At 32.2% G+C, this 15,000-nt stretch overlaps 1 protein-coding gene across 2 annotated transcripts in view; it reads left to right on the top strand.

Moving 5' to 3' along the window:
* LOC111045126 (actin-binding LIM protein 3) overlaps window positions 1–15,000 on the top strand; it is a 95,249-nt gene that overhangs the window by 59,949 nt on the left and 20,300 nt on the right. For both annotated transcript variants that reach the window (XR_005572190.1, XM_039435743.1), the window contains exons 5-14: window positions 1,916–2,043; window positions 2,653–2,779; window positions 3,853–3,946; window positions 4,938–5,028; window positions 5,896–6,065; window positions 8,414–8,485; window positions 10,163–10,367; window positions 11,165–11,419; window positions 12,221–12,330; window positions 13,809–13,995. Coding sequence is in view for 1 of the 2 variants with exons in the window: in XM_039435743.1 (XP_039291677.1) it covers window positions 1,916–2,043; window positions 2,653–2,779; window positions 3,853–3,946; window positions 4,938–5,028; window positions 5,896–6,065; window positions 8,414–8,485; window positions 10,163–10,367; window positions 11,165–11,419; window positions 12,221–12,330; window positions 13,809–13,995 (1,439 nt within the window). In the remaining variant the exon portion in view is untranslated. The remainder of the gene's footprint in view (window positions 1–1,915; window positions 2,044–2,652; window positions 2,780–3,852; window positions 3,947–4,937; window positions 5,029–5,895; window positions 6,066–8,413; window positions 8,486–10,162; window positions 10,368–11,164; window positions 11,420–12,220; window positions 12,331–13,808; window positions 13,996–15,000) is intronic.

Genomic DNA, 15,000 nt, shown 5'->3' with positions numbered 1-15,000 from the left:
CTATGTTTATTGATTTGATCCAGTCTGCTATTTTTTTTATATTAGTTTTTGTTGTCTCACTTGTAATTAGGTTCGATGGTATTAAATTGATCACCTATTGCTTATATATGTGAATTGAATTGAATTCACAGATTTACAGGTATAATTCAATATTCATAGAATCATGGAGATTCTTGACCATTCAAAATCTTTAACATTGTCTTATGATTGCTTATCCTTTATGTTTAATTAATTGGTGCAATCATCAAAAATGTCATCAATGTATGAGCAGCTAAGTTTTGAATCAATGACAATGTAGGTCCACATTTAAGTTGAAAATAATTGGTAAGATACTTTGATTGAATCTGATAATCTATTGATCTATTGTGATCTAATAATATATACAATCTGTAATCCCACATTTGTGATTTTACAAAAGCAAGTTCAATCCAATTCGGTTTAATAGAGGTTGGCTTACTCCAACATGCCGAATTTTGAATCTTAATGATTCAAAATCTTCGATAATTAATTCGAAGTACAAATCTTGTAGGGTATCTGTACCTTTAGGGTAAAGTGAATTTGGGTTTTGAGGTGCACAAACTCAATATTTCTTCAAATTACATTATATTATTCACCTTGAGTATATTTATATCAATTTGGCCCTTTATAATAAAGGGAAAATATTATTTGACCAATTATTAAATTATTAAATTATAAAATATAATTATAAATATGAAGTTTATTTTGGTTGTCTTGAGTTATCTCATGTAGAATTTCAATGTTTGTTCACTTTCAAAGTTTATGGTAATGCATTCTTAACTTCCAGACAACAGTATGAATGATTTGAACAAATAATATAATAATTATTGTGTTGATTGGTTTGCAGTGTGCAAGAACTCGCTGGCACAGGGTGGGTTCTTCTGCAAGGACGGCGGCTACTTTTGCACGAAGGACTACCAGACGCTGTTTGGCACCAAGTGCGCCATCTGCGGCGACTATGTCGAGGGCGAAGTGGTGTCGGCGCTCGGCAACACCTACCACCAAAAGTGCTTCACCTGCGCTCGGTGCAGGTAGGCCTACAGGGACTAGATGATAGACCTACATGTTATGTTTACATAAACTTTGAACTTTGATCTTTATTTTCCAAAAAAACATTACAAACAAAGAAAACGAAAAACAATAAGGGAACTTTCTTATTGCATTAGCAAGTTGATGCTAAATGTAGCTATATATTTGTAGTTTATTAATAAGAAAGTAACATTGCTGCTAGAATAATCATAATGTCTATTATAAATAATTACGGGTAATATTTGAGGTAACACAAACACAAACACATACACATTTTCATCATCAGCGAGATAATTCAACCTCAAATAGAGCAACGAAGAAAAAAATAAACAACAGAAAACGAAGATACAAAAACCTAACCTAACAAAAATTTGCTCGAAGCGGTTCGAGTTGATCACGGCTGTGATATTCAACAATGTAAAAAGACTGTGCATGGCATGCATGTTCTACCGTTAGTGGCCAGCCTAAGGGTAAAACATGTAAATGCATGTTCATCATGCACACCTGCATTTTGTATTTTCAATTAATTTAATCAAATGATATAGAAATGTATATTGCTCCCTCCTGATCAACGGTTATATTTTAATAAACTCATATAAGCTTGTATTTAATATATTAATAAAAACTCAATTACCAATACAATAATGAGACTCAAACTCATTCTAGCTTATGAGCTCCTTTGATATTATTCAACGTGATTCTACTGCAACGTAATGCAACTCAACCTTGTTTCAAGCTCAAGTCTTAACTTTTTTATTACTATACACAGACTCCAGTATTGATTCTAATATTCTTCCTTCATAACCTGTGCTATTCTTTAAATTTCATGCTACTTATTCAAATTGATTAATAACGGTTTTTGTTTCAGGCATGCATTCCCCAGTGGTGAACGGGTGACGTATACAGGGAAAGAGGTTCTGTGTGGAAAGTGTGTGCAGATTCCTGTGCGAGAAGTTCATTCAACGCAGTCTAGTCCAGTTAGTGCTTCAGCAACTGGTCAGTAATCATCCTATAATATTATCATTATAGGATATTAGTACTATAAAACAGAATGAAAAATGTTTTAACAACTTCAATGTCATAGTCTGAATGTACATCCAATACTAACAAATTGAAAATATATATGTGAATAAAAAGAAAATCCAATTTCAAAATTTAGTAAATTTTCCGAACAGACTCCATAGCAATTGTTGACGTTCTAAAGACCTCAACTAGGTAAACAAGTGAATAGTTTGACTCACATCAGACATGTGCTGCCAGTTCGGATATGAAACTTTGTAATAGCAGTAGACCATATCTGACTTTTACAATTGATTTATTCGTTGTAATAATTTTATAAGTTATTCCTATGATAACTTATTTATTTCAAAATCACAACGTTATTATACATTTATAAATGACAGTTTTGGGATTTTACATGATTGTATGTGTATGAGTTAATAGATGAATTAATGAACAGTATTAATCAATAAATGAATGAATCATTTCATTTATCCATTTACAAACTTGACTAAACAGAAATAATACTCCTTTATCCATTCGCCATACCCCTATATTCGTTGGTGAATAAATGAGAGGTTTGAAAAGTGAATGTTGGTGTTTTAGATTGTGCGGGATGCCGACAGGACTTGAAAGAGGGGCAGGCGCTGATTGCCCTGGACAGACAGTGGCACATCTGGTGCTTCAAATGCAAGGAGTGCGGAGCCGTGCTGCATGGCGAATATATGGGAAAGTCAGTATATGTCAAGTTTGTACTAAAACAATTAATTATTTGACTTGAATCTATTGAAACTAGTGCTACAGTATCTACTGTAACCTGAAGGGAAATGGTCTGACGAAAATAAATGACGATTTAAAGAAGTCAAAAAGATGTAAATAACAAATTAGAAAGATTTTGCGCCTAATGAAAAATAGTATAGGCCGTTGATATTTTCAGAATAATTGTTTAGCTTATTGGGATTTACAGAATTTGGCTGTAAAAGACAATCATTCCAGTAGGTAACGCCGATTAGACTAGCCGGCATAAAAGAACCACCTGCTAATTGGCCTCTAATTCCACTACAATTTTAAAATAGATTAATTTTTTGGTACAAGTACACTGCAAGAGGTAGGCCGATTTGCTTCCGCTTATTATTTGATTATTTTTGTACCTGGCAACTCCTGTTCATAAAAATTATTCAATATTCTAATACCTTTTACTGCACCAAATCAAGGAACATTTCCTTTATTCTTTATCTGAGTTTTTAGAAACTGTTGTACAAATATTCAATTTCTTCAATATATCTGACTAATATTATTATTATTATTTTGTTTTCGCATTCTATGACTGTGTGTGTGTTGTAATATTGTTGATGTGCGTGTTGGCTCAGCTGTTCACAGCCACCTAAATGCAAGAGACAATAATGTCTGCAAGGTTGAGCACCGATTTAGTAGATTATAGAGTGACTAATGTTGTGATTCAAGTGGTAGAAATTAGAACTTTGAATATCAAATCCCAGATGGAAACTATAATAGACTTTTAATTTAATTTATTGAACACAAAAAATTTTCATTTGTAGTATTATTATAGAATGTATAACTATTATGTTGTAGTATGAAATTTGAATACTCCTGAATTAGCTCTAAGCTAGAGGAGCAACAAAACACTGTATGTATATGATACTATGTAACTTTAAATGAAAAAAAATTGAAATTATTATTATTATTATTTTTATTATTGAACCTTTATTTCGTAAATAGTTCTGCCGCCAATTATTTGTATTTTCTTGCAGTTAATCAATGTTTGATTTAGTTTATTTTTTCCAGGGATGGAATTCCGTATTGTGAAAAAGATTACCAGAAACTATTTGGAGTGAAATGCGCCTACTGTAGTCGATACATATCTGGAAAGGTTTTGCAGGTAACATACTCGATCATTAAAAGTCTGCTTTTATCTAAATTTTTCCTTCTACATAGAATTGTAGAAAATGTACCACAGCAAAAATCGATGTAACTATTATAAAAAAGTTGATTGAGAGTGTTAGCTCCATTCAACAAAATTCACTGGATAACTTGAAAAATTACAACTTCTTCTAACAGTATTATTGACATAAATTCTCAATTCAACCACAGTGAGAGTTTTCTTATTTACACTCTGGTTAATATATTCTAGGCTATAATATGTGAATATTATATTATTTCCGTTTATTATAAACGGATATTGCAAATTTTACGTGCAATACCAGTGTATTTATCATTTATCAGTGTTGAATTATATTAATAAAATGAAAACATATTGATAAATTATATATTTTCCTGCTTTTTACGCTCTATTCGCTCAATAAATCGATAAATTAGTAATAAGTAATGATTGTATTAGAGAATAACTAACTTCTCATGGATTACGAATGCGTTATTAATAAATTTCGTAAGGAAGAATTTACTTATTACTAATTTGTGAACCAGGGGCGTATTTAAGGGGGGCCCAGGGGGCCCGGCCTCCCCCCCCCCCCCGGAAATAATCAATATGAAATCAGTAGGCTACAGTATTTACAGAAAAAAGTATAGTAATCTGAATTTTTGACGGCCTGACGGAAAAGTAAAAAGGGCGTTCAGCTTCAGCGCAAATTACCCTATGAATATGAGCAGCAAAACTGATTTAAGAATTATGAGGTGTTACTTAAAATCACTTAATTTAACATTAGCCTTGGCAAAAAAAATTCTATATACGCCACTGGTGTAAACCACTGATAAGGTCTTGTAAACTTTTCTTTCTTGAACACATCCAGAGGTTTTTAATTACCGTATATGAAAACTAAATTCATCCGATGATGATTTTCAACGTGAAAAGAATTAGACTAGATAGCGTTGGATAGACTCGAATGTGTGAAAATGGTGTGCTTGTGTTTCAGGCTGGTGACAACCATCATTTCCACCCGACCTGTGCGCGCTGCACCAAGTGCGGTGATCCATTCGGAGATGGTGAAGAAATGTACTTGCAGGGTGAGTTCAACTATCTATTTATTAGATAAATGGCGCAATGAGCCCAATCGACTATCGTCATATTACTTGAACAACACATTACAAAATAGCATGGTATAACACAAAAATTGATGATTATAATTTATATCATTAATAATAATGATTTTCGAAAGTTACAAATTAGTTTATTTATATTTGGACTTAGATGTATGATTTGGAAAAATAATAGTTTCGGGCTCAAAACTGTTATTTTTCGCGAGAGTTGTAATAAATATTTTAATTTTCTTTCACTTGATATTATAAAAAATGAATTAATAAATAAAGGAACTCTACCTCAAGTTTATCTATGAATCTATTAACATATATTTTTGTACACTCAACTCTATTACAGCAATTTGATATGAATCCTTCATAAATTTTCATTGAGAGAATGCATTGATTTCCTTTCAATTGAACACTCAAGGTCATACGATTCAAAAATGAAATTTGAAATTCATAGCCTCTGAATGAATGGCTGTGGTTTTGAAATAAATTCTTTCACGTTTTATATTATTACATTAAATAACAATTTAGACGTAGAGTACTAAAATATCATTGAAAGACAAAACATCAACAGTTTGTTTTTTGCTGATATCCTGATCAATCCAAGATTCTGGTGCAAAATAATTTATTTTCGCCTTTTTTCCAATCCCTTATCTAGTCTAGGCTATCTAGCTCTGATTATCTAGACTCTAGAGTGTAGAGTCTGCTCCTAGTAAGGTGCCAGTAAAATACTTTTATACCATAAAATAAGTGTTTCAATTATTTGCCTTTATCATACTTTCAAAAACAGTCACAGTATACTTTTATAAGTTTTAGTAGTATTTTGACGATGAATTTGTTGTGGAGGTGGCGCGATCTGGCACCCGCGGTGCGGCCCGGGACCGACGGAGAACGGCACCATTGTGAATGGCGGCTCTGTGAACGGACACGCCACCGACACGGAGGCCGAGGCAGAGAGCACCAAGGACGGACGCGATTTCGATCGCATCAGCAGTTCGGCTGTCAGCGAGATGCAGGTACACTCAAGTGTCTTACAAGTCATTCAATTCACTGAAGCTTTACTACCTGGTGTCAGAAGACGCAGTAGAATTATTGCAAATGAGGGACAATTACATAGAACATGTGACACTAACCAATTAAAAATGTCATTCAAATCAATTTAAATAATTGTGATACAAATCAATTGAAATTGTGGCACAACCCAGTTGAGAATGTACACAAATCAATAGAAAATCTTACACAAACTAGTCAGTGAGATGGAGGTTCAGTAAGCTGTTGGCAGTTATCACTCAAAAGTCAATCACGTTTTAGTATGCACACTGACTCACTTTGTTTTCATAACTTGTTTGTATTCCTATATAATTTTTGTCAGAAGATGCAGTTGAAAAAGTGGCGCAATTGAATAGACAGTGTGATATAAACCAATGCAAATTTGACACAAACCGATAGAATATGTAATGTAACTTCATAGAAAATGTAGCACAACACGATTGAAAATGTTGACAACTTGATAGAAAATTTTAGACAATCTTGATTGAAAATCTCACACAAAAGAAATGAAACTGTGGTACAACTCGTTAGAGAGTGTGGCACAACTACATAGAAAATGGTATGTAAAGTAGATCGATAGAAAATGTGAGAGACATTTGTAATTTTATGAAATGAAATAGTTGACTTGTCTGCTTGGATCTAAGACAATGTTTTAATTTCACAAGAAATTAGATTCTCTCAATGTTTTAATAGTTAATATTTTCATTTCAACATTTTCAATATACTCAATATTTTTATAAATAGATGTTTGCATTTTGCGTTAATTACATATGTGTTACAAGATGAACTACTTGCATTTTTTCTATTAATTTTGTTGTTTAATGTATCATGCATTAATATTTGGTGTTCGCCATTCAATTTAATTTTCCTTACCTATATTAAATTGATTTGAATTATTGAATATGCTTTCAATCTTCAGTAAAACCTATTAGTGTGATAGAACTTTTCGGAAGTCATTATTATTTTTGTTTGATAGTACCTCTCATCAATTATTGTGCCGTATATAGTTCAAGCTTAGTTAATTAGTACGTGTTGTAATAAACTGTCATAATTTCTTCTAGTCTGTTTAGATAAGATAATTTTTCTAAGTTTTATATGTTGCCTTGTAAGATTTTTCATGCTACTAGAATGGTTATTCCAAAAGCTATTTTTTTAAATACGATATTTTGATTTTAATATCATATTATAATTTTTTTAAATCATTTTTCTAAAAATAATATACAATATCATAATTGAAAACCTTTTACAGAATTTATTTTCAGTATTATGCCGAACCTTGGAGATTGTTCAGATAAAAATTCAGAGAATATTAATCAATATCAATGAATATCCATGGGCTTGCATATCCATCAATCTCAATATTAAATTGAAATACCAATTCTCTATACAATTTTTTGAGTGTTCAACAAAATATTGAGCTTTATACTATGAATGAAATAAGTTAAGACTAGGGCAAAATATCCGCGTTATCAAAGTTTTCAAAATTGCAACCTTTTCATGTAAGACAATTGAGTATTATACTGTAATATAGGGGCATACATGTAAAGATTACAAGGATGCAAAATTTGCAACGCAGATAATTTATCCAAGTCTCAACTTGTCTTATTCGGAGATTATAAGTTCATACAGCCTATTTTTTCCTAGACTGCACATTATGCATTTAGTATTGTGTGTTTTTTTGTTCTATACACTCGATTTTGTTTTTAATTTTCAAAAGCTTATTAAATAATTCAGAAAATGCTCATTAAAATAAGCGATGTATATTTGTTTATTATTCAGCTTCATTGCTTATTAACAAAGAAAATAGCGTTTCTCAGAGCATTGAAAAAGGTTTGATTGACAAGTTAATAGTCAAGTACAACAAGAGGATAAATTATATCAATTTCAAATATTTTCTAGAATGAAAAATATTGTCAGAAGTGGGCTTGTTTTTAACTTCATTCTTCGTCTATATTCTTTAAAGTCAAACCACAACTTTGTTTATAATAGTCAATATTTATTCCGAAATAATAGTAATATTATTTCTCGTTTCATTCCTGTCGTGGACTTCATATCCAGCCCATATCAACCGTTAAACCAATTTCTCCACATCCTCTTGATTTATTCTAAGCTTTTACTTTCTTCAATGCTCTGTGAATATTTTTGTTTCCGGTTGAAAAAGTTCGATAGTGGTTTACCATTAATAATAATAATTTTGGATATGGAGGGATGCTTGATTTGTTCATTTATCACTTTTGCAATTATTGTTTCATTCATTTATTATTTTGCATGTAATTTTGAGTTGATTTTTGTTTTGGATGCGTTTGTTTGGCAGTTTTCACTACGTTCTCGCACTCCAAGTCTCAATGGATCACTTTATAGTCCTTACAATAGCTTGAACAGAAAGGTCAGTTGCATTCTTTACACAGCATGCTTCAATAGATTAATTTTGCAGCACTAACTAGTGTTAGAATGTAATTTCTTACTGGAAAAATAAAGGTAATTGTCTAAATTAAAGGTATATCTAAATAAAGGTAAATCTCTTCCAATCTTAATCTAGCAGGCCAATATTAATTTAATTTAACAGTTTCAATTTCAATTTCGAAAATATTGATATAATTACTCATTTAAAAATATAATTACTATTAGGGCATAACTATCTAAATTTTCAATCTTGAAATCTACTTTGATTAATTCAACTTAAATATTTATTTGAATTTTTATAATAATTATGGTAATTGAAATTTTCATTTATCGTACTCACACTTTTTATATTAAAACATATTCTAATTGAATATCAAAAATAATTGGTATGGTCTGATTATTTTTCACCATGGAATAAAGTGAAAGAAAAATAATGTAAGGATGTTGATATTCGGGAGCCTTTCAATATTTGCTTTGATATTGTTTACTGTTACTTTTGAATATAAGTGAACATAAAAATAGAAAGAAAAATAAAAAGAGATAAATAAGTGAACATTTATAGAGTTGCCTTTCGCGGTTACTCCTAGGAGATTCCTATTATGATTTACATATCCAATCTTTGAAATTTTTTAATGTGTTAACAATCTTTCGCAACCAATCATTTCAACTATGTAGCCTAGCTTTTATTCAAATAACTACTCGTGTTTTCCATTCCAATCAAAATACGTAAACATTGTGGTTCGATTTAACTACAATTTGAATGATGTGAATGTTATTTGCAAGCATACACTTGTATCTCAGATATAAATAAAAAACTTAACTCTATTCAAGTCAATATTACTCGTTATAAATTAGTTTCCTCTGTTCAATGCTGTAGTCTAAGTTTGGGCATCAAACTAGTAGGCCTCGAACAATGTAATACAATAGGTCTAACATTTTTTCCAATTGTTACTTGAATAACTTTTTCCAAAGTTACTTAAATAACTTTTAGAAAAACTACAATTACGGTAATTGTTATTACAATTTTAATATTTTTAAATTGTCGTATGAGTTGATGTAAATTGCTTATCAAATTATCACTTGAAACAGAAATATTATGCAACTTCTACATAATATCAATGTCATGAATTAAATACATTGTCTATTCCACATTTGATTGATCACATGCGGAATAGGCATTATTCATGTTATTCATTATTTTTACGATAGTTTGAGACGGAAGCCTTGTGATCTTCTTACTGTCTTATACTGTTATTTCAATTTTGTTAAATATTGTGTAATTTTAAATGTATGAATGAGTACAAATATCTATGATATTACTATCTATGAGTCATTAAGAAATCTTGTGATTCAATTCCCTTCGGAAATCCGAGGCCTGGTTGCTCGTACTTTTATTGAATTTAATAGCTGATTCAAGGCGTCATCTGTTTTATTCATTAGTTCTTGTGGAGTTTAACTGTATTTTAATGTTGGTTATATTTAATATAAATTCATGCAACTGGAAGTCGGATTTCAATGCTCTCGGAAAGTTTTAAAGTTGATGCATTCGAAATATTTTACTCTTTGAGAGTTTTCAAGATGATGCATTCTAGATATTTTCAATGGAATGCATACTACATGGAATGTTATTAATTTGCTATGGTTTGCGTTGCGTTTGTAGTTCGGCACGCCCTACCAGCGAGCAGGCAGCCCTGGTCTAATTCTGCGCGAATACAAGTCCCCGAGCAGCCACCAGTACCCGGAGGACATCAGTCGCATCTACACGTACAGCTACCTGACCGAGGAGCCAACCACCAGCTACCTGAAGCGACCCATCGACCCCTACGACAAGCCGCCCACATCGCCGCACTTCCACCGGCCTGCCTGTCAGTACAATATCACAAATAGTCTAAGAGACCACCTGTTCACGTTCACAGTAAATTCCAATCCAGTAGGCAGAATACAAAAGCAGAACCATCAGCCAGCACAACTTTTGCATACTTTTTAGAACCCAGTTGCACTTACGTTTATTTAACATTGATTAGCCGCAGATTAATTCATTAGCTGATTTGTTCTCGTGTCATCACTGCCAACCGGGAATTTAATTTTATAAACAAGGATCAGGTTTTGAAACTAACCTACATCTTGAACCCGGTCTTAGATTTCTTAGATATTAATAAGATGAAGAGTCGTAAAAAGGTGAAAATGTCAGTTCATAGATTGGAGGAATTATATTACAAGCCGCGTCTGTCCGGTCTTCCCCTACATGCAGCTGAACACTGACATTTTGAAGGTGGGAGTAAGAAACTCAGCAGTCTTTTCCTAGCTTCCAAGACTGATGCTTCTATTCTATATTTTCGAATAGTAAGCATGCAGAGAGATAGGAAATGATTTGTATACGAGTGAGAAAGGTGGTCCCACTTCTACCTGATCACTTACAGAGATCGAGTGGCCAGGGGCTAGAAATATTCTCAAGTCCACTTCTTGCATTGTTACCGTATTCAATAAATAATAGTGTTTAATTACAAAGAATCACTTGTACCCTTATTATATCAAACATAATAGGGTGCTTATATCAATCTTTAGTGTGTGTATTTATGTGATAGTGTATTTTATAAAAAAACTTTAGTGTGTTTAAATGTGATTTAATTAATTGAGTACTGATTTGGTGCGCTTGTTACAGCGGCGCACTCGATGCGCAGTGGTAGCAAATCGTCGGGCACACTGCGCAGCCAATCACAGCACAGCCGGTCGGGCATGTGTGTGCTGGTGGAGAGCATCCGCAGTGAGACGCCCCGCCCCCGCTCCCCCCACCTCAACAACGAGGAGCCAATCGGGTTGGCGCACTTCCCCGCCGGCCATCCCCCCCCGCCCGGCGAGAAGCCCAAGATTGAGCGCGACGACTTCCCCGCGCCGCCATACCCCTACACTGATCCCGGTAAGCTCCACTTATTATGCAACTTGTGCATTCGAATAGCTAAAAATCTACTATGCTACATATAATCTATTAATTTGAGTGTAATCAACAAATAAGAACTAGGAAGTCGAAATAATTCAATCTTCAATAAAATACAAGAGGTTTTCCTCTGGAAGTTAAAAATGACTATTAATTCTTATTTTCAATTATTTCTACAGTATTTTTTGTATTTTCCAATTCACTGGATAATGCTGTTTGTTCATTGGCTTATCCAATGAATTGTTTAAATTTTGAACTGTTGTCTGATTTATTTAATAGATGATTCATTTTTTTCATAAATCACATTACTTGGAGGTGTCACAACCGTTTAGAAATTAGAAAACCCTAAGTTTTGTTACTCTCGAATTTTCAAATCCAAGTTTGTTCATTGAAACTGCATTGTAAACTACAACATGATATGGTGGCAAAGTTATTTTGAGAATTGTCACAACCTTTTCAAAAATTGTTTCAACTCTTTTTATCTAGAAAACTATTTTGCTTGAAATATTGACTTGGACCTAAATATTGTAAATTATGAATATTTTTAAACTCAGAATTCCACTAGAGGTTAATATTGGCGAAACAACGTGAACTAAAGAATGACTATGATGTAACTGAAACTAGTTAACAAATGTTATTATAAAATATAATCCTTTTGTTCAAATTAATATGAAAATCTTACACGATAGCTTCACAACTAGGTACATATAAAACAGAAAGTATAATGTTCAAAAGCTCTAAATTTCTATTTATAAAATGCAATGTTTTGTTTTATGCTCATAGAAAGACGACGTAGATGGTCCGACTCTTACAAGGGTGTTCCAGATTCCGAAGACGAAGACACAGTAGACACAACTATGAGTAAAAAGGAAATGACAGAAATCAAATTAAAGGTATGCAAGTTTCTGACATTTGAATCAAAAATATTAGGTTATACCAACATATAGTAAGATCATAACACTTGTATGCGCTTCTGTATATTGATGCTGACCATAAATGCGAAATAGAAGTATTGTTCGCTACCTTTTCCTAGTAGCTGTTCTATAAAATTGAAATCAAGATTTGCAAGGTTTTTTTGCTGGAGGAAATAATAATGTTTCGAAGTAACTGATGAAACTGTAACATTCCATGAGTGGAACGCGAAATGCAATACTTGTTACTTTGAATGTGCCCATATCTTTTATTTACGAGCATTTAAAATGTAATTGGAATAAAAACGATAAGGCTCTGTTGACACGGCTGTTCTAGCAACGCATGCTGAAAAAGGATCATAAACAGCAAGCAATTTTCATAAATAACAAGCCTTATTGCCCCAAGCAGGTTTTATAAATAAAATTAATGAAAAAATTGACATTTTTTTATAATAGAAATCTCATTCTACGCGGTCTTCTCATTCTAGAGAAATTTGAACTCTTATTAGTAGAACTTGAAAAAAATTGAAACTCGATAAAATTGAATATTAGCACCTATAGTGAGGTCCACGTTATAATGACAGTGAAGAAAGATAGAGAAAAACGTTGCCAAGTCTCTCCATTTTGCCACTGACTGTACACAGCTGTTACTCAATTCATCCCATTAAATTTAATCCAATAATAATTATCATTTCCTTATAAAATAATTAATTTAATGTCAAATTAATCAAGAAAATATATTTTTTCATAATTCGATTAAAAAATTTGCCTTCATACCTGAGATCAGATTTTTATTTTTATACAAACCTGAAATGGCGGCTAATTTAAAAAGCTGTGATACAACAATCTGAATTTCAAAACAACAGAAATTAAGTTATTTGGTAGGTATTCTATTCCAATTTATTTAAAAAATAATAGAAAAATAGAAATCCTATTTAAAAATAAGTAATTTCAATGGATTAATTCTCAAATAACCTTTCAATATTATTTATACCGGTACAAGTAGGTCTTACCTATACGTGTAGGCTAACTGAAGCATGGATGAAGTCTAGGACGGTTAGCTATATTCTTTTAAAATATCATTTCAGGTATTTTAATTTGTGTTTCTCATACGGTAATGTCTAAAAATTAGTTAATTGATTCAAAAATACATTTTAAATCAATTATACGACTTGTGTACTAAAGTATTTTGATAGAATGAAGAAAAAAAATGGCGGCTGAGAATTCTTTGTCTACTTTTGTACAGTCGTCACTGTCAAAAGTAAAATTAAAGTATTCTGGAAAACAGACAACATCGCAAAGCTAGAGACACATAGCGCTATCTGTTTTGTTGTATGATAGAAAAGGACAGCAACAGTATTGTCAATCCTACACTGCCATTATAACGTGGACCTCCCTATATTCACAGATAACCAAACTATGGAATTCAAAATTACATACTACATGTCTGTATTTTGCAGAAAGAAGAGGAGGAACTGAGTAAAATAGCGACCGGAATCGGCAAAGTGTTTTTGCAGAATGTTCGCGAACGCGAAAAGCTACGCGCGTGGAAAATGAGTCACATCGACCCGCGCAATGCCTCACGCACCCCCTCCGCCGCTAAGGAGCCCACCTACCGTCTGCGCTACCAGTCACCTGTCAACGCATGTAAGTTACACATTGGCAATCAAACATATCTTGACGACTATCATAGAGAAATCACGTAGGAAAGCGTTCTCAGTCTTCTCAGTCATTTATCATCTATATAACGACATTGAACTAGTGAACAAATGAAATTTAGTTTAATGTCAGCAGTATAAAGAAACATCTCAATAAATATCAAAATAATGCTGTGTTAAATTGAAATTTTACAGACAAATTAATTAAAGAAGAAATGAAATGCAAAAATTCACGTTTAGAACGTGGTGAAGATAACAGTTTTAGTTTCCACTTGATTTAATAATATTTCCGAAACGAATTGCTTTGAACAAGCTATTCAATTGTCATATCAACAATAATATAAGATGAAATAAAACAAAGAGATAAGTTAATTCCAGCTGTGCAAATATTTACTCTAGATTTTTCATTTGTTGACCTGGTGAAATATGGAAAATAGTGTTCATTATATCACTAACTACTGAGGAACATAATTCTCTACATCAAATTTCAAATGGTTGTAAACTTTGTTGTCTAATCCGTCCTTTTTTGAAAAATGTGGATGACACGCATCTATTGCAGAATGAGATTGACATTATATTTTATTCAAATTTCGAATTGATATAATTCTTGTATTAGGTCATTAAAATAACAGAATTCTTGTATTCTAATACGAAAACTTTGAAGATAATCACAGAATTATGACTGGATATTGAACTCAATCGATAAGATACTTTAAAAAAAATATATTATTTTTATATGTCATAAGCTTTAAGCTTGAAAATGTTTATTATATTTCTGAAACTTGTGATTGAGATAACTGAACATGATATCAGTACACGAGTCTTGGCGTTGAGTAAGTGAAAGCAATGTACAGTAATAATCATGTTTCCTTCTATCGTAAATAAGCTGTAAATTGTAATGTGTTCACGTTTGCTCGTTAAATATATACCATTGTTATTTATCTTGATCGACAATAATCAATCGCCGCCCATTCTTCAAATAACTAATTAAGCC

This window comes from Nilaparvata lugens, chromosome 1 (assembly GCF_014356525.2).
Source record: "Nilaparvata lugens isolate BPH chromosome 1, ASM1435652v1, whole genome shotgun sequence".
Classification (NCBI taxonomy): Eukaryota; Metazoa; Arthropoda; class Insecta; order Hemiptera; family Delphacidae; genus Nilaparvata; species Nilaparvata lugens.
The sequence above is the reverse complement of the archived record's forward strand: the minus strand, read 5'-3'. Positions and strand labels throughout refer to the sequence as shown.